Source organism: Halichoerus grypus, chromosome 6, assembly GCF_964656455.1.
Source record: "Halichoerus grypus chromosome 6, mHalGry1.hap1.1, whole genome shotgun sequence".
In the NCBI taxonomy this organism is placed as follows: domain Eukaryota; kingdom Metazoa; phylum Chordata; class Mammalia; order Carnivora; family Phocidae; genus Halichoerus; species Halichoerus grypus.
This window is the reverse complement of record NC_135717.1, coordinates 9,637,269-9,661,972: the sequence shown is the minus strand read 5'-3', so window position 1 is coordinate 9,661,972 and position 24,704 is coordinate 9,637,269. Positions and strand designations below refer to the sequence as shown.

Below are 24,704 nucleotides of genomic sequence, written 5' to 3'. Positions count from 1 at the left end.
AATCAAACCTACCTGTGTTCCTTGTACGTTAAAAGGGTACTTTTCATACATTTAAGTTCTGCGAGCCTCATCTGGACCTGGGGAATCAGGCAGCGGGCCCCAGCACTAGAGGGACCCAAGAAATGTGTTCAGGATCAGAGCTGAAAAACGCCAGAGCCCCAGTTCCACAAAAAGTGGTTTATTGCTTTTAGAACAAGAACTTTTGTTAGTGAAGGGAAATGGTTAGAACTTGAGAACTTTTCTGAAACAGTATTTTGTCAGCTAACAGAAGTAGGCACTTTGACAGAGAGAACCCCCGGCGGGCGACAAGGCTTGTCGCTGGGCCTCCAAACACGTCCGGCTCGCCGCTCAGAAGCGGGGCCTGCGCTTGCGGCCAGTGTACCGGGTGTCCGGTCTGACGTCCCTGTGGCGAAGAAGTCACGGGCCAGTCTCAGAGAAAAGAACAAAGAACCCCCGGGACCCCCTCCAACTGCAGGGGAGCCCTGCGCAGCCCCAGAGCCCGCCCTCGCCGGCAGCCCAGCCCCAGCACTCACTCGCCCTGCCGCCTGCGCCGTGCCTTCTTCCCTAGCACCCACTCGCGGCTCTTCCTCACGATCCCGCGCCTAGCCATCCTGTGCAGGACCCTGCGCGGGAGACACCGCTCTGGGGACGGAGGACGCGGCTCACCCGCGCGGGGCGCAACAGCCATCCTCCCATGCCCCTGCAGCCACCGAAGTCCCCGCCTTTAGACACCCTCTCCTCCCTCAGTGATCCCCCCCCACATCCCTCCCCCTGGGCCAAAGCTGTTGGGTAGGAGGAGAGCAGGAGGGGAGAGGCCCCCCACTCCCCCACTCCCCCACATGCATCCGCTTCAGTGTCTTCGTTAGGTGTTGCCCACGGGGCAGGCAGGGAGAGCCACGCTACTTTTGGGGCAACACAGGCAGGATGAGCTCATGAGAGCCTGGCACCATCCGAGGAGAGCCGGAGGCCCCGGGCCCAGTGCTGCCACGTTAGCCCCTCGTCTGACTGTGGGGTTGGCAGGCCTGGGATAGACCACGTGGGGGCTCCCAGCAACTCCAGATGTCTGAGGCAGGAAAACAAGGCCGCCACCTCACGGCAGCCCCGACAATGATCCTCAAGGGCTGATCTTGGCCTCCAGCCCTGGCTGAGGAGAGGGACCCCCTCACGCAGCCCTGTGGGAGAGAGGCCCTGAGAACAGGGAGAGCCTTTGCCCCCCCCAAACCACATCCCCACCTGGCAGCTGGGATCAAACGGCTTCCAGCGTAATTCCTGCCGTGCAGGGCTGCTCACCATTTGAGTAACAGCCATTTCCCGAGCACCTGAGCACATGACCCCAGGATGTCCTACGGTGGATAGGAACCAGACTTGCCCCTGAAGAGCCCGCGACCGGGCCATGGCAGGGACCAGCCACACCAGGCAAAGCGAATGTGCAGAGGCCCAGCAGCTGCTAAGCAAGGGACACAGAAAAGAAAAGCAGAGTCTGGGAAAAACAAGAGGGCTGCTGAGACCAAGCGGGTAATTCTGCAGGCAGGTGAGGCAGCGCCGAGACCAGAGCGCCACAGGCGGAGGCGCTGGAAGGACCGAGCACGAAGTCTGGGGACAGAAGAGTCCTGTGCGCCTGGGATGAGAAGGCAGTGGGATCCTGAAGGTTGGAAGCACACGTTCCCTCCCTGCCTGAGGGCCGGTCCATCACAGACCCTGGCTGCTACTGCTCACCTGTTCTGACCTAGTAACAGAAGTCAGAATCATTCAAAACAAACTCAGGGGCGCCCGGATGGCTCAGTCAGTTGAGCATCTGACTCCATTTTGGCTCAGGTCATGATCTTGGGGTCCTGACACTGAGCCCCACTTCAGGCTCCACACTCAGTGTAGAGTCTGCTTGGGATTCTCTCTCTGCCCCTCCCCCACTCCCCCTCTCTAAATAAATAATCATCTATTTAAAAAAAAAAGAATTTCAGAATCTCACTTGGCTTACAGGCAAGGAGTGAGCATGTTGTCCCTTCAGTAAGCAGGGAGCAGTCAGAGACGTCTCCTGGCAAAGGAGTGACGTGATCTAGACCCTTCGGCGTGTACAGGCAGGGGTGCACGAAAAGAAAGAATGCCCACGACCAGAGGGCAGGAGTCTGAGGCACCAAGTGCAAAACAGGTGGGAGCTGCCAACTGGGGGCTGGAAGTGCAGGACCAATCAGCAGGAAGGACGAGCTGGGGGGCCAGCTGTGAGCCACAGAAGGAATGATGGGGGAGAGCCGTCAGGGCAGATGAAGGGAGCAGGGGGAGGCAGTAAGTGCCCCAGACCAAAGGTGCCAAGAGGGAAGTTGGTCGGAAGCTGCAAACGCCACAGGTGGACTGAGTCCTCAGAGAGACAGAATGATTAGAAATGACAAGAACGAGAGAAGCCCTGATTAGCCTTCCAACGGACAACAGCCTCCTGCCCCCCGGCCCCAGCTGAGGGCCTGCAGAACTGGGCTGACAGGCCCGGGCCGCACACTGCCGAGCCCAAGCACAGATGTGCTCTACTCGTCAACGCGCTGCCCGAGTGTGGGCTTTAACCCCTCAGGTAGGTGAGAAACGGCTGCTTACCTAAGTTTACAGCTAGCGTGTGTCGTCTGCAGACACCAGTGTGAGCACAAGAGGGACTGTACCGTGGGTGGAGGGGGCTGAACCACGTGCGGATCCTCTGTGAGGTGGCAGAGGGCGCCACTCGCTGGGAGCAAGTGGTGGGCACCTTAGAGGAGAACACATCTCAAAGACCCCCCCCCAAATCCCCATGGGGAATGGGCTGAGGAACTAAGGCAGATGACCACAGAGGGTGGGGGGGTTTTCAGGGGGGCAGGGGGCTCCAATCTGTGGTGGACATCAGGACCACACTCGTGATCTTCACCACTTGTGGCCTTCCAAACTCACTCAGGCTCTGCCCGTTTTTCCTCTTCAGTGTCTTAAAAACCTTGGGGCTTTTGCACTCCCATCAACCAGAACGAAGAAATAACCTCTGCTGCCTTACCATCAATTATCCAGTCAGCGAACACTGGATACCGTTCACTGACAGGACCCTACTCTGCCATCAGGGATACATCAGCAGTCCCCAAGTTCTCCTTCAGGCCGGGGAGACACCGGACCACCCAGGAACCACATGTGCGGGTTTCAGAGTGGTGGAAGGTGGAGGGAAACAGGGTAAGGAGAACTCAACCAAGGACACTGGAAGAGAAAAACGGCAAGACGGAACCGCCCTTTTTAGAAAATTAAGGGAAAAGGAAAAGGACTCGTCCTGCTGCCACGTGGAAGAGAAATTCAAAGGGTCAAAGACTCAGAGCGGAGGGAGGCCAGCCCAGCAGCATCTGCATCAGGCAAGGGGAGTGGTGGGGGCTCAGGCTGCGGAGGGGAGGGGGCTGCTGTGTGGACAGACACGGGCAGCAGGACGTGAAGGACTGGCCGGAGAGGAGATCAGAAAGACAGGAATGAGGAGGGAAAAGAGCAGAGGAAGGGAGTCTCGGAGTGAACAGCAAGAGCTTGGCTGGGTCCCAAACACCTGCGGGAAGTCTGGTACGGATACCAGGGGGGCGGTTCGGAAGCTGCAGGTGGGGCTGAGGCCACAGGCATAAATCCGGAGCAATGTGCCTAGGGTTGGTGGCTAAGGCGGCAGGGGGAGAAGGGGTCCAGGCTGGGCCCCAGGGTGCTCGGAGAAGGAACAGCCAGCAAGGCGAGGAGCAAACCGGGACGGCGGGTGGGAGGCCGGGCAAGGAAAGCGCCAAGGGAGCAATTGGCTGCGTTGGCGCCGACGGAGCAGGCAGGTTGAGAGGACAGCAGAGAAAGACTGAGAAGTGGCCAGATTTGGCAGGACCGAGGCTGCTGTGGCCTTGACAAGAGTGACCGATGAGGAGACAGAAGCAGGAGCAGAGAGCAGGGGTGAGAGGATGGGGCGGCAGAGCAAGAGGCAGGTGTGGATCTGCTCCAGAGGGGATGCAGGTGCGGGGCCTACTGGAGAGGACAGGAGAGACGGCGCAGCGCATCTGCGAGCGGATGGGAATGAGCCCGGAGAGTAGACAAGAGCAGAGGGAGAGACGGAGGGGATGCGGGGGTCCAGGACACAGGTGGGGAGGGAAGGCAGACAGAGGAGAGACTGAAGGCCGCATGGCTGTCCGGAGACATCCAGAAGGGTCCCAGCTGCCCAGCCTGACGCAGGGACAGGCCCCAAGGGCTCCTGCTGTCACCACCGTGGTGCTACTGCCACCCCTGGACCTGAGAGACCTCGTGAAAGTGGAGAGCCACCCTGTCTGCCGGCCCCGGCAGCAGCGAGCCCCCAAACCCGAGGCAGCCCGAGCAACAGCTTTACCTCTCCCTCGTGAACTCGGACTCCTGGACCTCGTCGTCGTCGTTACTCTCATTCAGGGCCTGCGGGGACCAGAGTGCTCTTAGATCGTCCCGGCGGTCTCCCCACCCGCCTGCCCCACCCCAGGAGGCTGGGCCACCCAGGCCTGAGCCCTTCCAACAGGTACTAGGTCAGCCCCACAAGCAGGGAATCCAAAGGCCACGAGCCTGCAAACTCTGGGATCCTTACCTTTGGCACAAAGGTTGAAGGCCCAGAAAACAAGCAGAGGTAGAACCTGAAACCAGAAAGGACAGTGACGGCTGAGCTCATAAAGCCTTGTGGGGGCGGGGAGATAAGTCCTCACACACACTCCTTCCCACACACAGGTGCAGAACCTTGAGGGCCCCGGGGACCCAGCCCCGCACGCCTCTGGCCCCCAGCACTCACTTCTTGGCCTTGGCGCTGTTGGGGAAGTCCACCACCATGCCACCCGTGAAGCCAGCCTTGGTGGCCTGGGTTGTGATCAGCTCCAACTGAGGAGAGAACAGCAAGTCAGGCAGGGAGGCTGGGAGAGCAGACGGCTTCCTCTCCGCCTCCCTTCCAGAAGCCAGTCTGCCCCCAGGATGCACCCTGCCCAGGGGGAACTGAAGGTCTTCATCAGACTGTTCCCCATTCTGAGTCCCCAAAAGCTACACAAAGGAAAATGCAAGCTGGAACCAACAATTCCCCCCAATTCTCTTTCTAGCCCAGGGACCCATCTCAGGAATGAACGGCCATCAATCAGGAGGCAAACTCGTTATGTGAGGGGCTGGAGACAGCTCCCCACTTGTCTTTCAGAATCTGTACCTCTATTCCTCATCCCCATGGTTGACACTCCACAGGGCAGACAGCTCTGCTGTTCTCGCAAATCCTCCCCAACTTCTGTTCATTTGACTATGGGAACCAGAATTATCCTATTAATTATAATACCACACGTCTGTCAGTAGAAGACTGAACATCCTTATCCTGCCCCCGCAGATACCACTACTCTTCCCTAGGATGACAGGTCGTAACACCTGCCATCAGTGGCCACAGGAACCTCTCTCGGAGGCTCGCTCCCTACTTTTCCCACCAGTCAGCAACAAGTTCCTCATTCTGTCACCTCCCAAAAGCGGGAGGGCAGATGAGTGAGGAGCAGGACAGCTTACCTGTTCTGGGTCCCCCCCCTTCCCTGCACCTCCAGGAGCCTGAGGGGCTCACCTGCTCTGAGTTCTCAGGGTACAGCTGCAGGACAGCACGGGCTCCACGGACCTGCAAGCAGCAGAAACATCACCCTCCTACAAATATACCATGCGCTCAGGGCCCAACACTTCTCCATTCCTTGTTCACTCAATATCTGAAACCCCACTAGCTTCATGACACTGTTCATAGGGCTTGGGATACAACTGTGAACAGAGAGAGCCCCAGAACTTTCGGAGCACGTGTTTTAGTGAGAAAAGCTGCTAACTTACAGTACTGATTTAGTGCCAAGAAGAAAAATATATTAGGACAAAAGAATGGTGAGTGACAAGAAGACTGTTGGCTTTACTTTTGGTTCTAGAAAGGCCTCTGAGGGACACTTGAGCAGAGTCCCGAATGTAATGGGGAGCTGGCTAAACATAGGAGACAAAACCACTTCAGCTGACAGAAAGGCAAACACAGGCCATCAGAACCTCGGATTAACTCCAGTGCATGTGTGACAGAAACCACATGACGCGTGAGACCAGCCAGCCATATGCAAAAACCACCCATCCTAGGAAAACAAGGGATGAGGTGGGGAGATTAAGAAGACCAAGAAATACCTGGATCCGTTCAAAAAAGTAAAAGAACTCATTTTTAGGACTTAAAATCTCAAATCCTCTAATCCTGTAACACAACCAAAATCAACACCATCAGTTATGAAGACAAGATAAAGCTTAATAAAGGCTCTGTGATAAATAACCACCCTGCTCTCCATCTGAGCATCAGCAGTAGGGGAGAGAGAGGGGTGGGAGTCAGAGGATGTGGGCACTCTGTGAGCCCTGGACATGATGTCTCTGTCCTCGCCCTGTGGAGTCCATGCCCCCAAACTAACTTCCAGTTAAAATTCAGTGCAGTGGGGACACAGGAATTGTGATCGGTCTCAAATTTTGACATCAACATCTTCTGCATTTCGTTAGGGACGTCAGACCACTGAGCTTTCTCTTTAGACTGAACACCAAGACAGAAGTAACCACAATAAGGTCCTGCCACCCCTTTTGGGTCCTGCGGTCCCATTTGAATGGCTTTCTCATGAGCCGCTTCCTACTCCATCACTACCTGCAAGAGGGATAAGCAGCCAGCCCAGACTGGGACATCTCATACTCACCAGCACAGAGTAAAGAGAAGAAAAGAAGCAGTACAGACGCTTGGCAGGGATGTCAGACTTCTTGTTTGCGTTACAGAGCCACTGTATAGCAGAAATGCTGAGAAAAGAAAGGACCCAGTCAGGAGACGGAGGAACACACATTGCTCCCCCCAGCCTCTTTGAGACTTTAACACCATGCACATCCTTGAGCCCCAGGTGAAACCCTCCTGCTCATAATTCTCTTTCTGGGCACATGCAGACCCACTCCAGCTCACCATTCTACAACTGGACAGAAAAGGGTAAATAGAAGGTCAGCATTAACTTCCTTGCAGCCAGTCCAAACAAGTATTTTCTCAACCTTGTTTCTGCATGCGTCTCGAATTTAAAATTACACAGCATGTCAAGGCTCTCTGCCACCTAGCCCTTCATTCCCTTCCTCTAAACAAGGGAAAACCCCTTTATAGTAAACACAATCACATTCACTATCCTCCTCAATCAGTTCCTTTAGCTGTACTCACTCGGTGTCTTCAACCCCGGATTTAAAAACCTCAAGCAGCTATTATATACTCCTCTCAGGTACGTCCCCGTTCACTGCTGTGCACACATATCCACAGAACCCCAAACCCTGACGGTCTGTCCAAATGCCTCTCCCAGCTTTTAGTTCTACCACTCTCCTGGGTCAGCACTACTCACCGCCTCCATTGCTTCATCTTGCTTCTCTTCTTTTAAATAATCTTCCCAAAATACAGCTCTGATCTTGTCACTCCCTAGCTTCCCACTGACTACTCAATAAAGCCCAAACTTCTCAGCTCCTTTCCCTGGCTACTTCTGTGCCTTTGTTCACACTGTTCTTCACTCAGAAACCTCCCCACGACTATCCAAACTCCTCAGGGCCTTCAAGGCCCAACCCCAGCCCCTCCTTCTCTTCAAGGCTTTCCTGTGCTCTTTGGCTTCTCTTCACTGCTGTGGTGGGCCCCACGACTCCCCAGTCACACTCCACACTCAACTTCGTGTTTAGTTGTGTGGCCCGTGTTTATAGCACCTAATACACCATGGAGAGTCTTAAAGCAGGGATTGTGTTTATTTCCACAAACTCCACAACACCTAGTACCACGTCCTACATCTAAGGAACATTCAAATAAATAAATAAAATAATAAGCTTGCCATACTATCTCTCTTAAAAAACCAAAAACTGACCACTTACTCCTAAAATATACAAACCGTATCGCTGGCCTTCAGTTTTCTGCAGCTTAGAACATCTCACCCAATTACTAAAAAGCAACTGCTATCCTTGAAATGCGGTTTCCCCCTGATCTTGTTCCCAGATGTAAACTAATCCCTTACCCTAGAAGAAAATCTTCAAATCCAAATTTTACTGCTCACCCAGATCCCCACTGCTCAGTCCACAATCACAGGAGGAGGTATCCCCCCACCCCAGGTAAGGATTAAAGTTATGACTTCCTCCCTATCCCCTACTTCCACCCCATCAACAACACACCACACCAAACATTCAACAGAACTCTACCACAGAAAACAACAACTTCACGTTTCAAACGCTCATTTCAATGTTCTAAGATCTGTTACCAAAGTACTATGTAAATGCCCAAAACTTGACCCTGACGACCCAGAAAGGGCAGCACCACTGAAGAGACTGGAAATTTCTGGGCCACTCTCCACTGCAGGGCTATTCAAAAAGGAGCCAACAAGATGGCTGCTGGCACCCACAAAATGGCTCCTGGAGGGGTGAGAAGACCACCCCTTCCCCCTCCCCTCCCCACAGAGCAGACAGAGAATCTATACCAGCAGTACCTGAACCTGGCAGCACAAGATAATCAAAGGAGTAGACCGTTGCAAAATAGAAAAAACACATAATTGGGGGCATTGCTCTAACCTGGGGACGTGGATTTTTAAGTATCCTGTGTAACTCTGCCGCACGGCCAGCCGGGGAAGCACTGACCTGCAGGACTAAAAGCAGGAAGCGAAGACTCTTCTCACCTGACACAACCATCAAAGGAGCCTGGTTTGAAGGGGATGCCCTGGCCCATGTCCCCCAGAAGCAGGTCTCCCTCAGTGTCCCGGTCCAAGGCCGCATCTACATTGGAGGAGAGTACATCAGGGAAAGAGACGACCCATACTGCTCCACACTCAAAACGAGTAGTCCGCTCCGATGCTAAGTAGAACATACATACCCAGCATGGCAGGGCTGATGTCGATGCCCACCCAATAGTGCCCTTCATCCGAAAGATAATCTCCACTCAGCCCAGAACCACAGCTGGAAGACACGAACAGGAACTCAACAGTGTGAGCAGCAAAGACACTCCACCACCACCTGGACAACCTGAACTGGGCCCCAGGATCTCACCCAATATCCAAAAGGTAACAGGGCTGACCCTCAGGCAGATAAAGAAGCTCCAAAGCTCGCCCAGCCATCTTGGTCTGGACATCAATCATCCGTGAGCTGGGAAGGCAGAAAACACAAACAAGTGATAAAAGAATTCTGAGCTAAAACATCACCCAGAGCAAAAAAAAAAAAAAAGACGAAAAGGAACAATCACCCTGAGGTACTCTCCCAGTCACCATACTCAACTACTTAAAAATGACCCCCAAAACCCATGTAATACAGCAACAAGCTACTTTGGGACACAAATCATAACTCCACCAGTTGCAATGCTAATGTGAAGGGAACAAACCACTTACCTAAATGACTAATCATTGGGGATTTTCAACTCAGTAAGGCCCTGATGTGGTTATTACTTAAAAACACATTTTCTGGAAGAATTACCCACCATAGTTATTCTCGTGTATAAAACTCAACAATGCACAACAAGCATCCATAGCAGTATCGCCCATAAGAAATATAAGGCAAGCCACGTAAGACTTTCTGAGTACCACGATTAAAATGAAACACATTAAACTAACTGTAATAACATTTACCCAACCCAATATACCTGAGAACATATCTTACTTAACCCAATATGCTCTAAATATTTCAACACATCACCAACATAAAAAAGCTTAATAAAATGTTAACATTTTCTTCATATCAAGTAATTCAAACTATTACTTCAATCGATGACTACAGCTAATAAAAACAGGTCTGTAGTAGGTCTGTCTATCCCAGGACCAAGAGAAAGAATCCCACAGAGCTCTGCAGCTGGCGAGAAGTTTATGTTGCTACATAATGACAATTGGACCAGAGATTTCTGCTGACTTTCTTGGTCTTGGACTCTTAATTTGAATGGAAAGAAAGAGAACCGTTATCTCTAGACTAGTGTATCAGAAAAGGAAGGCTTGGAAGTCCCTGCTCTAGCCTTCAGCTGTTAAGTGACTTTATATTACACAACCACCCTCCGAAACGCAGATCGTACACCAGCAGTTCTCATGAGAACTTAAAGACATGCAGCATTCTGCGAATACGCTTTCCTTCCCCTCAACAGCACCGACCCCTCACACGGATTAACGGCCCCCTGCCGATTTTACCACATGCTTCAAACAAGTTGTCACTGAAAACTTCGAAAACCACCTGGAGAGAGTAGGTATGATCCACCCCCATTTTAATGCTAGTTTACGGAGGCCCGGAGGGTTCCGAGGTTTACTCACCGCTGACTTTCCCACTGTAAGAACCGGAATCAGTCCTTGTCCCTTCCTTCCCCCCCGACCCCCCCCCAATTCTGCGTGCTTTCCCAGCAATGCCCGCTGTTGGGTCAACCTGCCGGTTCCCGACCCCCGACGCCGGGCAATATGCAGGCTCCCCTTACTTGCGCACGTATTTCCGGGCTTCATTCTTGTCGTAAAACTGCGGGAAAGAAAGAAGAAAAGAGCAGTAGAGGAGATATCAAGATGAAACAGGGAGAGGGGTGTGCGCGGGGCAAAGCCTCTCACCAGCTCGGGGGGCCCGCCGTGCTCCGGTCTCTTGCCGCGGAACGCCATCTCCACGCCTCAGCCTCGAGACTGGCACTGGCGTTCCGGAAACCCGGCTTTTATGTCATCGGCCCCACGCCCGCCTCTTAGTACGCATGCTCCGCCCCTCTCCCCGCCTCCTGTTTTACTCGATTGGCTACAGTGCCGACGCGCTGCGAACAACGCACGCCTCCCATTGGCCAGTTCATCTTGCACCGCCCGCATGGTCCATCCAAGATGGCAGCCAAGCGCGAGTTGAGGTGGTCGCGCCGGTTGCTGTGGAGGTTGTGGCTGGTCCCGAACGCTCCACAGAACCCGGGATCCGGCCTGGGCCTAGAAGCGAGGACTTATTCCCAGGGCGACGGCCCATACTCGCGCACCGCGCTCTATGAGCTGCTCGGCGTCCCCTGCACGGCCACGCAGGCGCAGATCAAGGCGGCCTACTACCGGCAGAGCTTCCTCTACCACCCGGACCGCAATTCGGGGAGCGCGGAGGCTGCCGAACGCTTCACGCGCATCTCCCAGGCCTACTTGGTGCTGGGCAGTGCCACCTTGCGTCGCAAGTATGACCGCGGCCTGCTCAGCGACGAGGACCTGCGCGGGCCTGGTGTCCGGCCCTCCAAGGGGCCCGCCGGCAATGCGGGCTCGCCCCGCGCCCCGCCACCTGCCTCTCGGGCGCACAGTCGTGCTCAGGGCGCGGCGGGCGCCAACCGCACCATGTTCGACTTCGACGCCTTCTACCGGGCGCACTACGGGGAGCAGCTGGAGCGCGAACGGCGCCTCAGGGCCCGGCGGGAGGCCCTGCGCAAGCAGCAGGAGGACCGGGCCAAGAAGGGCTTCCGCTGGGACGAGACCCGAGACACGACTTTTGTGTTCCTTCTCCTCACAGTCTTCGTCATCGTGGGCTTTCGTTCTTAATCGGAGAGAGGAGGAAAGGGGAGCAGCCCCCAGCCGGCCTTTCCTGTCTTCTTGAACCCTCGCCGTCCATAGTCTACCTCTGCTGGGGTCCGAAGGAACCGCTCTCCCCCTCCTCTCCCCCGCCCGCCCAGCTTAGCCATTCACCTGCACGGCCTTCCCCTACGGTCCAGAAAAGGCTTTTCGATGCCCAAGAAGAAGAGTCCCGAAAGCCCGAGAGTGAAGGGTTTTCTGGAGTCCCTTGGGTGCCAATTCCAGAGGTTGCCTTCCTGATGTTGTCAACTTCTGGAACCCTTGCTCTGGCTTGATTGTAAAGCTCTGAGCAAGCGTTGTCTGCTCCTGCCCCACATTTGTACCGTGGGCTCCTGTGTAACCTTGAACCGTGCAATGTGACCCGTTGTTGGCTGCCAAAAGAAAAATTCTGGGGTTGTCCGACCCTTGTGTTTCTGTGAGTTCCCCAGCCACAGGTGAGACCCGATGTAGGGTAAGGATGGGATCTTTGGAAACCTTGCCGTTTTTGTATGATCAGCCCTAGGCCCCACTCCCCCTTCTGTCCGTGGCACGTGGGAGTGGGAAAGCAAGGTCATGGAGCATAAGGAATCGAGTGCTCCTGTACCCGTACTTATCTAATGTATGACCTCAGAGAAATTACTCTGTGGCATGACAGCAGAGGAACAAATCATTTGCTCTCATGAGGTCTGTCACACTTGATTATCCAGTTCTAATGGGCTCAGTGATTAAAACATGATGTTAGCAGAGTCAGATTTATCCTTGGGACAATGTGCCTGTCTCCTGGTCATTCCTGGGCCAGCCACCCCGTCACTAACTGTGCAGCCCCATCCCCTCCCTGAAATAGAGCAACAAACTGGGGGTTTGAGGCCAGCAAACTGGGAATGTGGCCTGTCCTCTTGTTTAACCCCACAAGTCAAGTCCTTGAAACTTGGCTGCTTGAGTGTGGAGTAGACGGTACTTCTAAGGGAGAGGAGGCATGTGGTGGAAACTTGGGTCTTTACTCAGAGCTGGCTGAGGCTTTTTTCCCTCTGGGTTTCTAAGTCGAGCTAAGCGGTTGGTCATCGCTTGGCTGGAGCTGTGGCAGTCAGGCTCTCGATTATGTGTCCCTGCACACGGAGTCTGTGTGTGGGCCGTGAGATTTCAGCTGCTCACGTATTTATGCACTGGGGCTAAGTGTAAAGCTTAAAGCTGTGGGATAGGAAAACCTTTGCACGAGTGAGGACAGAAGTGTAGGTTGTAAACAAAGCCAGAGGCGCATTGGTAAATTAGTAAGAACTGCTCTTGTGAAATCCTTGTAATTAGGATAAGGCCACAGCTAGTTCAAATTGGTGTCTCGGAAACGATTTTGATTCTAGCCTTAGAAGTCAGGGGCAAGCTCTTAGGACTTTGCAGTGAGCACACGATTCAGTGGTAAAGATTTGAGCCTGCTTTGGATTCAAACTTGGTAGGCTCAGCTAGCCTTGGTTTGGGGGGAGGGGCACATGTACTTTTAGAAAGAACATTTAATGTTATTATGTTTCATATTTGGAAAACAAGTCCTTTTTGAAATACAAACAACAGGAAGTGTTGGGCTTAGTAAAATGTGCCAGAAACTAGTGGTTCTCAACCAAGCAGCTGGACGCATAACAGCGTGTCCTTGGGGCAAGATTCTATCAGAGTTTCTGTCAAAAAGGATTGGGGTTCTTTTGGGGGGTAAAAGCAGTAGTGGTCTGTGATAGCTGGGACCTTTCTCATGGGCTCCTTGATATAGACCCCCCAAGTTTGTTTTCTGTCAGTAAATATCAAAGCCAAGAACATTCCCTGGGGCCCCCGAACACAGAGGTATATAGAAGGTTCCAGAAGGTTGGAGGAGGGGGCACACCCTGTGAAACTTCTGCAACATTCCATTCAACTCTGAGCAGGATAGTCAATAAAGTTTATTAATCATCCAACTGTAAACCTCTCCTTAGGCCTTAGAACCAGGCTCACGCTATTACAGTGCCATCCTACCTGCCTCAGGTTTGTTGTTTTTTTTTTTAGCCCAGAGCTGAACTCGAAGTTCCCACTCAATACTCTCCCTAAAACGGAGTCTGGCCCTTTATGGAAGGGGAGATGTGTGGGAGGCTTTTTGAAGGATCCCCAAACTGGTTCCCATCATATTTCCCCCTTCCCAACTATCCCCTATGATTGCCCTAAGACGTTCCTTTCTCAGTTTCTTATCTGCCCTAAGGAGGAGAGGCTGAACCAGGCCATGAACGTTTCCCCTGCCTTCTAGGGGCTGCTTCCCAATTCCTGATAGTGGAGGAAGGCTCAGACATGTTCAATTTTAGTCCCTTTTCTCCTTTTGATCACAAACTAAAACAGAACTCTCTGGAAAGTTGGACCTAGGACAGGAGAAGATAACAGCAGCCCAGCCTGCCTCAGACTGTGTTCATTGGGGTGGGAATGGGATTGCAAGTACAGCATGAGGGTGAATGAGCAGCACACACAAGTCCTGAACGGGGAGACACGGACAAGACAGTAGTCAAAGGTGTACTTGTATAGGCAATCCTGATACTGTTTTTGGACTTGATCAGGACTTTATTTCTCCTGAGCCAAACTTTGCCCTTTGTTGCTTTTTGTTTATTGCTGGGTGAAGTGATCCTTTGCAGATCCCAGCGCCGAGGGAGTAGGATTTCTTGCTTACCTTCTGAGGTTCTGGCATTTTGTTCACTCGGTGCACCTTGCCTTTCATAATGATCCTAGCATGAGCCAAGATGAATATGAATAGCCTACCTTAGACCAATGAGTTGTTCATTTGGTCATTATATATATAGCGTGCACGCGCGCGCACACACACACACACACACACACACAGAGTCCTTATGGTCACAAGCCTAGGCACCAAGGATGGAGCCCAAGTAAGTTGCCACCATACTCCTTTTTGGGGAAATGGTAGCAGGGTGGGGGTGGCATACCTAAGACGTTCCTGGGAAGGTCACCATATCCCAGGAAGAGAGGCTACTAAGTGGTAGTGTTCCTTCAATCCTCTGTCTTGAATTCAGTGCGCTAGAAACGTGGGGTCTATCCTAGTCTTTGCCTCCTCTCAATTCCTCAGCCTTGTGACAAGATCACACACTGCCCCCTGCCTATGATCAGGATCATAGGAGGAGGCCTGCCTTGCCTACCTTTAGTACCTTGGTTGTCAGGCCCAGCTTGTGGGCCTGGTGGCCATAGGGTTTGTGCAAAGCAGTTGAGGGTCCCTCTGTTACTTTGTGAGGATGACCATGAGACCTGAATCTAGGTCCTCGTGGTGAACTTGCATATACTGAGAACGCTCAGTGCCATCATCCCCAAAAAGCAGGTGCAGAGAGCTCCTCTTCGCTTGCTGTGAGGTCATGGTGTCACTCTCAATCTCTCTCTTAAGGCTGGGGTCCTCTAACTAGACTTCAAGTGCGTTCGTCATCCCATCCTGCTTTGTGCCCCTTCAGCGTTCACACCCTCAGTTCTGGGAGGGGGCTGCTGGTAGACAAGAGAAGGCCTGTTTCAGGAGGACCAAGAATGGGCTGAGATCTGGTCCCACAGGCCACACAGCCAACCTGCGCACCGTGTCTGGCTGTGGCTGGCCCAGCGGCTTCAAAAGCTTTAGCCAACGTTCAGAACTTGGGAGACTGTATAAAAATCGAGATTTCTGACTTCTCTCAAAAAATGAGAAAACATGGGCGCCTGGGTGGCTCAGTCGTTAAGCTTATCTCTCTGTCAAATAAAGTCTTTAAAAAAGAGAGAGAAAACGTGCTGCCATTGCGCTCACTCACACACTCGTACTAGCACTTGGGAAAAGCTGTAACATCTGCCTTTTAGAGAGGACATGGCTCCCCCGTTTGCTGCGTTCCCACCAACAGCAGGGAAGTGTAAAAGGCCTTGATCTACACACTTGGCCATTTTGCTCATAATAGAGAAATGTCTCTCTATGCACCGTGTCTACCAGAAAGGGAAAAAAAGGGACCATGCATTTTCCAAAAATGGGAGAGGGTGTATTTCTTTGTGGAAATGGACTGCTTTGCACCTCTGTGACCTTCCTAGCCCCAGCAGACATTTGAGTTTGCAGACCCCCTAGGCTACATGACATGTTGTTGTAAGAGCTCACACTTTAAGCAGGGAGGCAGAGTGTAAACCTTATTTTCGTTGTGGGACAAGAAAGATCTTTTGAGAAGTCTACAGCAGTGGCACGATCCTGGACAAAGCAAGAGGTCCTTTGGTACACACAGTAACCTCAATTCCTGCACTCAATCTTTTGTGGAAAATCCTTGTATATATTGGGAGAAACCAACAGCTAGTCCAACTTGGTCTCTCAAACCATTTGATTCTCTCTAGTCTTGGAAGTCAGGGGCAAAGTTGTTAGCCCTAGCTTTGCAGTGACCACACCACAATTCAGTAGTAAAGATTTGAGCCCACTCTGGTTCAGGCCTGCTTGGTTCAATAAGCCTTAATTGACCCCTCCCCCCAAAATTATGTTTTATATTTGAGAAATAAGGGAAATAAGCTTGGGAAAATACTCAAGATAGTGATTCCTGAACAAGGATGTGTACATAACAGACTTTCTTAAAGGGCAGGAACTCTTTGTTTTACATCAAGAAGGGATAGAAGTTTTGTTATTTGGACAACTTTTTGGTTTGGTCTGTAAAAGCCCTGGTGGTCTATAATAGATGGTACCTTTCTCAGGGGCCCCTTGATGTAGACTCCCAAGTTTGTTCTCTCTCACAGAGGACTGCAGTCAGGGACATTCCCTGGGGTCCTGGAACCTGGAAACAAAGTTCCAGAAGTTGTCAGGCGGCAGAGAGCCCAGACTGCCTGGAACCTTCCAGAGCCTTTCAGAACTTTCCATGTACCTTCAAGCATGAGGGTTAATGAAGTTTATTAACCATCCAACTAAAGGCTTTCCCATGGCCCTGAACTGAGCCCACTCCTCTCTCAGTATCTGTACCTGCCTGCCTCGAGTCTTTTTTATGCCAGAGCTGAACAATAAAGGGCCTTGTTCCCTACCCCTTCTAAAACTGAGTTTGAGCTCTTAAAGGAAGGTGAGTGGTGTGTAAGACCCGTGGAAGGATATCATCTGGTTCCCTTGATAACACTTTTCTCCCCTCCCAGCCCCCGCCCTTGGGGTCTGTCATTCCTTTTTCTTCTTACCTGCCCTGGGGAGGGGATGCTGAACTACTAGGCTATGGCCATTAGCCTCTGCCTTCCAGAGGCTGCTCCCCAACTCACAATAGCGGAGGAGGGTTCAGACATGCCCAATCTCAACTCCTTTCCGCCTTTTGGTTACAAACCCACAACCCTGGAAGCAGGGAGCAGGAATGGAAAGCCAGGACAAGAGGGGCCCAGCCTGCCCTAGGCTGTGCTGAGAATGTGGGAGGTCTTCCAAAGCTGTTCAGTCTTCTCTCATCTTAGGCAGGTACCCTGTGGTTCTGGTGTCCCTCAGCCTCTAGCAGCTCAAGCGCTAGCAGCGAGGACAGTGGGAGAACCAAGGCCAGTGTGGGGTAGAGCTGCTCAAGTGGGCACTACCCACGCATGCTTTGATTGCACCCCTAGCAGGGTGCAATCTGACTGTCTGGACTTGAAGGGCTCTGGAAAGCTCAAATGGGCCAATCCCTCCAACCACTGCTGAAATCTCTACAGCTCCCATCAAGCAGTCACTCGGGCCCTGCGCACACCTCTTTATGGAGAGACCCCCATCCTTCCTATGGTTTCCATCCAGTGGTCTTGACTCTGACCTCTGGCTCTACATCTCTAGCCCTCGCAGGTTCAGAGGCTAACTATCACAGGTATCTCTAGACAGATCCCTCAACTATTCATTGTGGGATTTAGTCCCAGTCCCCTTTCTCATCGTGCACATTAGGGACATGCTAAGGAGACCAAAGGTGGTGGTTGGGGGGGGGGGGTGTCACTCTTACAGTTTAAAACTTTAGTGAAGAGTAGAGCCAACCCAATACTTTCCTCTTTCTAGATGGTTCTGTTCCTATTAACATGGACCAAGATCACATTCGCTTCTACAGCACTCTGCCTGCCCCCTCCTGTTTGCAGGACCTTCCAGGCCTCCCGGCCAAACTGCATCTCATTAGACTTGACCTAAGCTGACCCAAGGGCCTGTTCCTGCTCTCCCAACTTCTTGTCCCACCCTCATCGGCCAAGCTGGCTACCTAGTATTCACCGTAGTTGAAAACACGACCTTCAGCCTCACAGAAGCCCCTCCATCCCTCGGGGGAGGTGGTCATTTGGCAGGCCAGAGTAGGAGCAGGTACCATCCCGACTGGGCTTGCAGGCAACCCAGGAGGAGAAGAAGGTGCATATAGGTGAGGCAGCTGGAGAACAGTGATGGAGCAGAGTGTGCTTCTGGCCACAAGTTAAGAGTTAGGAAAGACTCCCACGGGTTGGTAATCAGAGAAGGCTTCATGGAAGAGGCAGCAGCAGTGTAGGACCTGAAGGACAGCTGGGCTTTTGGATGGGCGGAGAGGAAGGGAGGGCATCTCAAGAGGAGGACGCGCAGGAGCTCAGGTGTGGAGGCTGCAACAGCAGAGTGGCTGGCTGAGGGAGCAGAGACGAGTCGGGGAGCATCGTCATCCTCATCATCACATTTATTGACGGCCCCTGGGAGGTGGGGCTGGGGACAGAACATACAAAGACAAGGACCTGCCCTCAAAAAGCTTCCATCCTAAGGAGACGGGGACAGAAAAATACAGAATGGTCTTTCCTGGGGATGGCCCACTCGCATCTGCGCAGGTCAGGAGCCCCTGGCCTACCTTGCCCCAGGGTCCGGAGCGTGAGTGGGGCACAGAGTAGCTCCAGGGCCATGGTGTCCCTGACCCCGCGGCTGGGGCCTGACCACCTGGCTCCTAGGCGGTAGGCCCCAGAACTGGGGAAAGGTAGGAGCAGGACCTGATGGAAAGCGCTCCTGTCGGCCTTGGCATTGTACTAGCCCAGTGGAGTGGTAGGGTGCCGTCAGGCCCCCTGGAGGGAGCAGGCCCCTTCCCGGGCCCCCAGGAGGAAAGTTCTTTCATTGGGGAGGCCCCAGCCGGGGAGGAAAAAAAAAAAAGGCAGAGTTTCCTCAGCGCCAGAGGCACCCTGCCCACCCCACCTCCGGCCCTCTCTCTGGACATCTTCCAGGTGGCCCTCCTCCCCAGCTCCGCCTCCAGGGCCAGGGCGTGCCTGAGGCCAGGGGGAGGGGCCTGCCCCTCCCCCCACCCGGACAGCGTGGGGGGAGAAGGAGGAGCCACAGATCAAGTTTGTCTGGGCCCCCCCACTGGGGGGCCATACCCTGGATCCTACCGGTGGGGAGGCTCGGGCTGCGAGGGCCGAGGGCTCAGCAGCGGGGCCGGGCCAAGGGGGCACCCGGGGGAGCCCTTCAGAGGGGGCACTGGGCGGGAGTCCAAGGGAGGCAGGCTCCGGGGCACTGCCGGCGGCCCCCGGGTGGCCCCGGTGGGCAGGACGGCTGCGGCGGGGAAGGGTTTGGGGGGGTCTGCGGCAGCAGTGGGGGCCGGCTGGGCAGCCCGCTCCCGGCGCCGCAGCAGCTCCTGCAGCTTCTCCGCCTGGGTCCGCCTCAGGTGGGCCAGGGCGCGGCCGCGCTGGAAGGCCGGCAGGAAGGCCTCCAGGCTCTGCTCCCCGAGCAGCAGCTGCTCCATCTGCTCCTGGGGGGGGGGGGCGGGGACGGTTTGAGAAGAGCCCCTCCCCCCCAGACCTCTCCCCCTCCCACCCCTGAATCTCTTCCAGGGGTGACCACCCCACGGCTGGGAGATGGGGCCCCGAGTTCTAGCCTGGGCCCCGCCTGGGACTTGCCGAGTGACTGGGGACACATGTCCTCTGCTGGGTGTGAGATGAGGCAGAATCAGAGATGGGGACACGTTTGGAGTAAACTTAGGTGTCTCTCATCAAGGCCCCTCCTCCGCTGCCTCCTTGGACTCCCGAAGCACTGTGCTCCCAGCCCAGCCCTGAGCAGTTCGTCCCAGCTCCTCTGCCCACCCAGTCTCCACCGTCCTACGCTGAGACATTCACAGGTGGGGAGGAAGAGCCTTGCTGTCCAATGCGGACAGCTGGACACCAGCGTAGCGGGCTCTCCTGGGGCCAGGCACTCAGGGTGGGCTTCCTGGAGGAGGGGCTCTCAACCCTGCAGTGTAAGAATGGGGGGGGACGATGATAGGATGGGTCTCCTTCCCTGCTGTCCCCAGGCCCCGCGGCCCCTCCCCTCACCTCAGCCTCCTGCTCAGCCTCTTCCAGCTCAGCCTGCAGCCAGCCCAGCGCACAGTGGGGACTCCAGCGATGCATGCTCTCCTCTGAAGGCCACAGAGGGACAGAGTAAATAGCTCCTGCCTGCAGGGCCCATCGCCCGGGACCAACAGGCCAGAGCCCCAGGGCCCAATCCTGCGTGGACCCCTTGTGTGATTCTCTGCTTCTCTCTGGAGCCTCAGGATCCCGCCCATGGGGTCAGTTTGTGAACCTCCCCCTGGGGTTCTGCCCCAGTCCTAGCGCAAAAGAGGAAACAGGCTTTGCCCCCGAGAGCACCCAGGGCCACTTTTCTTCCCCTGCTCAGAGCCCCCTTCTGGCCTTTCCAACCCAGTCCTACTCAGGGACTGCTCACTTCCCCAACTCAGTTTTCCAGGAGCAGCACCCCGAAGACTTGCCCAGGGAAGAGGTCTGCCCAAGTCCTGCCCTTCAGAGCCTCGCCCTTCCCAAGGCCAGCCGGCCACAAGGCCGACTGCGCCCACCGCAGGCAGTTCTCCCAGGTGTCCCTCACCCAGTCGCTGTAGCTTGTCCGCACAGCTCTCGGCCACCTCTCGAAGCTCCTGGTACTTGATGGCCAGGGCAGCCCGGCCCATCTCCAGGCGGGGCCGCAGTGCCAGGTTCTCCTTGGCTAGCGCGTAGTTGGAGGCCAGGCATGCCTCGCGCTCCAGCTGCAGACCCTGGAACTGCCAGAACAGACAGAAGAGCCGAGAGGCCCACTCAGGGAATCTGCCCAGGTCCCCCTACTGCCCCACCCCACCCCCAGGGCAACAGGGCCCAAGGGCCAAGCCCTAGGCACCCCCGCCTTCAGGATGGCGGGCTAACAGGTGGAGGGACTGCAAGAGGCCTGGACGGGGCTTTGCCCTGGGCTCCCTCTCTGGGCCTCAGTTTCCTTTTTATACAAAGTGAGCGGAAAACATCTACCTTATGGGGTTGTTGTGAACCCAAGTGAGGAAAACGATGACCGCCTCCACAAATGTTAGTTAATTTTTAATTTTTCAATTAATATGTCTGCTCAGGTCCCTAAGGAGTCCCCCGCCCTCCTCTGTCCCATTTTCCATGCATGGGCAGCTTCCCTCTCATTCCAGGCCTTTGTCTGTTTCCTCTTCAGGTGTGTGTGCCGAAAACACTCCCCCCTGCTCTTACTCTCCAGAGTGATGTCTTCACCCTGTCCCCGCGTGGTACCCCCCTCAAGCCACCCTCTCTTCCTTTCGCACCCCTCCTCCTGCCCTCCAGTGGAATCCCCACACCCCAGGGAATACACACCCCCTTCTCCTCCCTGATCCCCAGCACCTGCTCCCAGCTTTTCCTTCTCTTGCAGAAGGCAGACCCCCTTTCTCTCCCGGCTCCGGAGAATGCTTCTTCCTTCTGTTTGTCGGAGGGCCAAGCCCCCCTCCCTGCCCCTGGAGAACGCACTACCCTCCATCTGTCCCCTATAGGATGCACATGCCCCTCCTGTCTGCCTCCCTCCAACAGACACTTTCCCTTTCTGCCCCCCACAGACAAGCAGCCCGGGCCTATCTCCGGTGAAATATACAACTTTCTCTTATGGTGGCCTACGGAAAACCCGCCTCAGCTTCCAGTACCCCTCCCCAACGGAAGCCCCAAAGCCCCCTCCGGCACCCCTAGAATGCGGTCGCCCCCCCAGAGGTCCCCCCCAGGTGTCAAACAGGCCCCTAGGTCTCCCCTATGGAAGGCGCCTCCCCTTTCTGGCCCTACAGAACGTGGGTGTGCGAGACAGGGCCCCCCACAACACAGCCACCCCCTGTCCCCGGAACACACCTCCCCGGAGCATCCGCTGGGGACACGCCTCGCGGCCATCCCGGGGGTGCACGGGCGCCTCCCTGGGTCTCCGGCGCCCCACCCGCCCCAGGCCGGCTCCGGGCGCCCCCTCCCCCGGGGGCGGCTCCGCGGGGCCCACTCGGACGTGCCAGGTTCCCGCGGCCCCGCGGCCCGGCCCGCGCGGCCCTTCGGTCGGTCGGCAGGTCCGGCAGGCCGCGGCCCGTCCCCCGCGCCCCCCGCCCGCGCCCCCCGCGCTACCTTCCTGCTGAGCCGCACGATCCGGTCCAGCTTGGGCTCATCCTGAAGCAGGTCCCGGAGCTGCCCGGTGCTGAGGATCCCAAAGCGCCCCGGGCTGCCGGGCTCCGGCCCCGCCCGCGCCGCCCGGGCCCGGTACATGCCGCCCGCCCGCGCCCCCAGCTCGGCTGCTGGCTCGGCCCGCTCGGCCCGCTCCGCCCCGGCTCCGCTCCGCTCAGCTCCGGCTCCGGGATCCGGCTCTGGCTCCCGCCGCGCGCGGCGCTCCGCCGCCAGAGGGCGCCCCGCCCGCTCTTAAAGGGGCCGCGGCTCTGGGGCTGGGGGTGGGGCGGGAGGGGGCGGGCCGCACCCCTGGCCGCCCCGGCGGAGCCGCGCCTCCCGCACCCGCGAGCTCGCGGCAAAGCCATCCTCCTGCCGCCGGGCGCGTACCTGAGGCGGTCTCTCTCCGCACCCCTTCTCCGGCCGTCATTCACCACGCCCCCCCAGGCGCGGACGCTCCCACCCCAGGCGTTTACAGTTTGCAGGGCTATTTCACCTTCCTCCCTTGGATTTGCACAACAATTTCCCGAGTTTGGCTGGGCGCCAGGAGCTTCTGCCCTGTTGCTAACTCGGGCAAGTCATTTACCTCCCCAAGACTCAGTGTTCTCTTCTGTAAACTGGGGCGATGACGCACCAGCTGAGGTTTCGAGCTGGTGAATGCTGAGTGTCTTACCTGTAGCAAGTGAATACCTAATGTGAGTGATTGTCATATTAGAGATGGGGAAACAGATGCACACAGATGATGTCATCTCCCCTAAGTCACATTACAGGTGAATGAGAGACAGTCTCAGCTCTTCCTGTCTGTGCAGTGTGCACAGAGCACGTGGTGCCTCTCTGTGCCGGGCACTGGGCTAGGCTCTGTGAGGGCATGGTCTCTGCCCTCAGAGAGCTCGGGGATTGAGGCAGAGTCACATTCTCAGCTTCCTTTAGTACGAGAGAGAATGGCAGGTGTCACCACATGGTGTCTTCCTTTGTGATTCCCACGTGATGCCAGAGGATGTCGTGTACCTTATCTTCAAGCATAGGCTTGGCCAGTACCTTAGTCAGGAAACAGACACTCAGAGGTTAAGTCACTTGTCTAAAATCAAGCAGTGGTAACAGCTTGCTCCACCTCACTGCACTGAGAAAGCACAGAGGTGGGACCAGGACAATCAGAAAGGCTGGCTCATGGGGGTGGGGGTGGGGGGAGACCCCAGAAAAGGGATATTTGAGCTGGGTTTTGAGGGATGAATAGGAGTTCTGAAGCTGTAGAGAAAAATAATGAACCCAGAGAGAAGTTCATCACCAAGGACTCTCCCAATCCAGCCAGAGCACGCTGGGCATGGTAGAGATATGTGAGAAGGAGAGACGAAATGGGCTGTCCGTTGGAGAGTTGCCCGATGGAGTCGAGCAGGACAGGCTTATTGACAGACAGTGACGACAATTTTCCTTCCACATTTTTATGATAACTGAAATTTGGTTTTCCCCTTCAAGACTCAGCTGGAAGACCGCCACCTCCAGGAAGCCTTCTCTCCCTCCCCAGGCTGGCTTGTGTGCCCCTCTCTTCTGGGCTCCTACAGTCCCTGCTGTCCCTCCACCCTGGTCCTGACCATTATCAAGAGCACCTCTGCACTTTCCAATTTCCTGGCTACGATCTCCCTGGTTCTGCTCTGCCTCCTCAGGACCCACCATTTCCACTAAGCTTCCAGAGTTTTCCTAGACACTCCCCGCTACCTGGCCCTCCTTTGGCCCCTTCCTACTCTGGGCTTCAGGACTTCTTCACTCTGGGAAGGCACCGGTTAGATCTGATGGGAGACGCCTGTCTCAGCTCGTCCCCTCTGTCTTGCCACTCCCCCCTTGTTCAGTGGACCGTCTGTTGAAAGCCCCACAAAGAACGCATCCTGTAAACCTTCCCCACACCAGACCCTCGCACCCACTCCTGCCCCTCTCAAGAGAGAAGTCTGCTGCCCATCCCATGGAGAAGCTTCTGCCAACTTTCTGCCTCACCTCTTTGGGTTTTTTCTGCATCTGCCCTGGTGTCCTTCCTTCCCCCCTGTACCCCTCGTTCCAGAGCCAACCCAGGTACCTTTGCTATGGGTCTCACCTTCACCTGCCTCCCCCGAGACGCCTTGACCCAATCTACTAGTTACATCTCTCTTCCTCTCTCTGGCTCTTTCGCCTTTAATCTCTGCCTTTAGACTGGCACCTTCCTTTCATCACCACCCCCAATATTTTCAAGTAACCTGTGATGGACTGAATACTTGTGCCCCCCCCCATTCATATGTCAAAGCCCTAACCCCCAATGTGATGGTTATTTAGAGGTGGGCCTTTGGGAGGTGAGTGGTTTTCGATATGGTCATGAGACTGGGGCCCCATGATGGGATTAGTGTCCTTACAAGAAGGGGAGGAGAGACTGGAGTTCTTTCTCTCTCCATCGTGTGAGGACACAACGAGAGGGTGGCTCTCTACAAGCCAGGAAGAGGGCTCCCACCAGAAGCCCCATCTGCTGGGACTTTGCTCTTGGACTTCCCAGCCTCCAGAATTATGAGAAAGAAAAGTCTCTTGTTTAAGCCACTTGGTCTGTGGTATTTTGTTTCGGCAGCCTGGGCAGACTAAGACATCCCCTGTACTCTGCCCTGCCCATTTCCTCACCCTCCTTATTCCTTGACTCAGTCTGACTTCACCCCCTCTCTCACCACTTCGAGGGCACTGCTCAAAGCCAAGGTCATTGGCCGCTTCCTTACTGCCAGGGCTGCTCTTTTTCATATTCCCCGCCATTGACCACCATCTCTTTTTTTTTTTTTTTTAAGGTTTTATTTATTTGCGAGAGAGAGAATGAGAGACAGAGAGCATGAGAGGGAGGAGGGTCAGAGGGAGAAGCAGACTCCCTGCTGAGCAGGGAGCCTGATGTGGGACTCGATCCCGGGACTCCAGAATCATGACCTG

The 24,704-nt window shown here is 55.0% G+C and overlaps 3 protein-coding genes and 1 non-coding gene across 7 annotated transcripts; 1 reads left to right on the top strand and 3 right to left on the bottom strand.

Moving 5' to 3' along the window:
• Positions 1-162: 162 nt before the first annotated feature.
• BUD23 (BUD23 rRNA methyltransferase and ribosome maturation factor) lies at positions 163-10,681 on the bottom strand. Of its 4 annotated transcripts, none has more exons than XM_036112570.2 (12): positions 10,533-10,681; positions 10,409-10,446; positions 9,013-9,108; positions 8,840-8,922; positions 8,646-8,742; positions 6,672-6,768; positions 5,546-5,596; positions 4,754-4,839; positions 4,556-4,601; positions 4,331-4,389; positions 534-623; positions 163-403 (listed from the first exon to the last, which is right to left on the bottom strand). In XM_036112570.2, the coding sequence occupies exons 1-12, from the start codon at positions 10,578-10,580 to the stop codon at positions 349-351; spliced, it is 846 nt and encodes a 281-aa protein (XP_035968463.1). In that variant the 5' UTR covers positions 10,581-10,681; the 3' UTR covers positions 163-348. The 4 variants fall into 4 exon arrangements, with proteins under 4 accessions (XP_035968463.1, XP_077930605.1, XP_077930606.1 ...); XM_078074479.1 differs by lacking the exons at positions 163-403; positions 534-623 and adding exons at positions 793-1,172; positions 1,291-1,343; XM_078074480.1 differs by lacking the exons at positions 163-403; positions 534-623; positions 10,409-10,446; positions 10,533-10,681 and adding exons at positions 793-1,172; positions 1,291-1,343; positions 10,251-10,314.
• On the bottom strand, positions 1,058-1,188 carry LOC118548659 (small Cajal body-specific RNA 20). Its single transcript, XR_004923696.1, has one exon.
• A 48-nt stretch (positions 10,682-10,729) lies between the features above and the next one.
• On the top strand, positions 10,730-16,489 carry DNAJC30 (DnaJ heat shock protein family (Hsp40) member C30). The gene has a single exon (XM_078074481.1). The coding sequence runs from the start codon at positions 10,788-10,790 to the stop codon at positions 11,466-11,468; it is 681 nt and encodes a 226-aa protein (XP_077930607.1). The 5' UTR covers positions 10,730-10,787; the 3' UTR covers positions 11,469-16,489.
• A 1,560-nt stretch (positions 16,490-18,049) lies between these two features.
• On the bottom strand, positions 18,050-21,962 carry VPS37D (VPS37D subunit of ESCRT-I). Its single transcript, XM_036112575.2, has 4 exons — positions 21,747-21,962; positions 20,221-20,392; positions 19,677-19,759; positions 18,050-19,117 (listed from the first exon to the last, which is right to left on the bottom strand). The coding sequence occupies exons 1-4, from the start codon at positions 21,882-21,884 to the stop codon at positions 18,755-18,757; spliced, it is 756 nt and encodes a 251-aa protein (XP_035968468.1). The 5' UTR covers positions 21,885-21,962; the 3' UTR covers positions 18,050-18,754.
• Positions 21,963-24,704: the final 2,742 nt, after the last annotated feature.

Bases quoted from the DNA above. Each gene is read 5' to 3' on its own strand.
- BUD23 (XM_078074479.1), bottom strand. From the start codon at position 10,580: ATGGCGTTCCGCGGCAAGAGACCGGAGCACGGCGGGCCCCCCGAGCTG. The intron at 8,923-9,012 runs GTGAGATCCTGG...CGTGTCTTCCAG, and splicing joins TGTTACCTTTTGGATATTGG to CTGTGGTTCTGGGCTGAGTG. The intron at 4,390-4,555 runs GTAAGGATCCCA...TGGTCCCCGCAG, and splicing joins CTTCAACCTTTGTGCCAAAG to GCCCTGAATGAGAGTAACGA.
- DNAJC30 (XM_078074481.1), top strand. From the start codon at position 10,788: ATGGCAGCCAAGCGCGAGTTGAGGTGGTCGCGCCGGTTGCTGTGGAGG.
- VPS37D (XM_036112575.2), bottom strand. From the start codon at position 21,884: ATGTACCGGGCCCGGGCGGCGCGGGCGGGGCCGGAGCCCGGCAGCCCG. The intron at 20,393-21,746 runs GTAGCGCGGGGG...CTGTTCTGGCAG, and splicing joins TCGTGCGGCTCAGCAGGAAG to TTCCAGGGTCTGCAGCTGGA. The intron at 19,118-19,676 runs GTGAGGGGAGGG...CCCCCCCCCCAG, and splicing joins AGGCTGAGCAGGAGGCTGAG to GAGCAGATGGAGCAGCTGCT.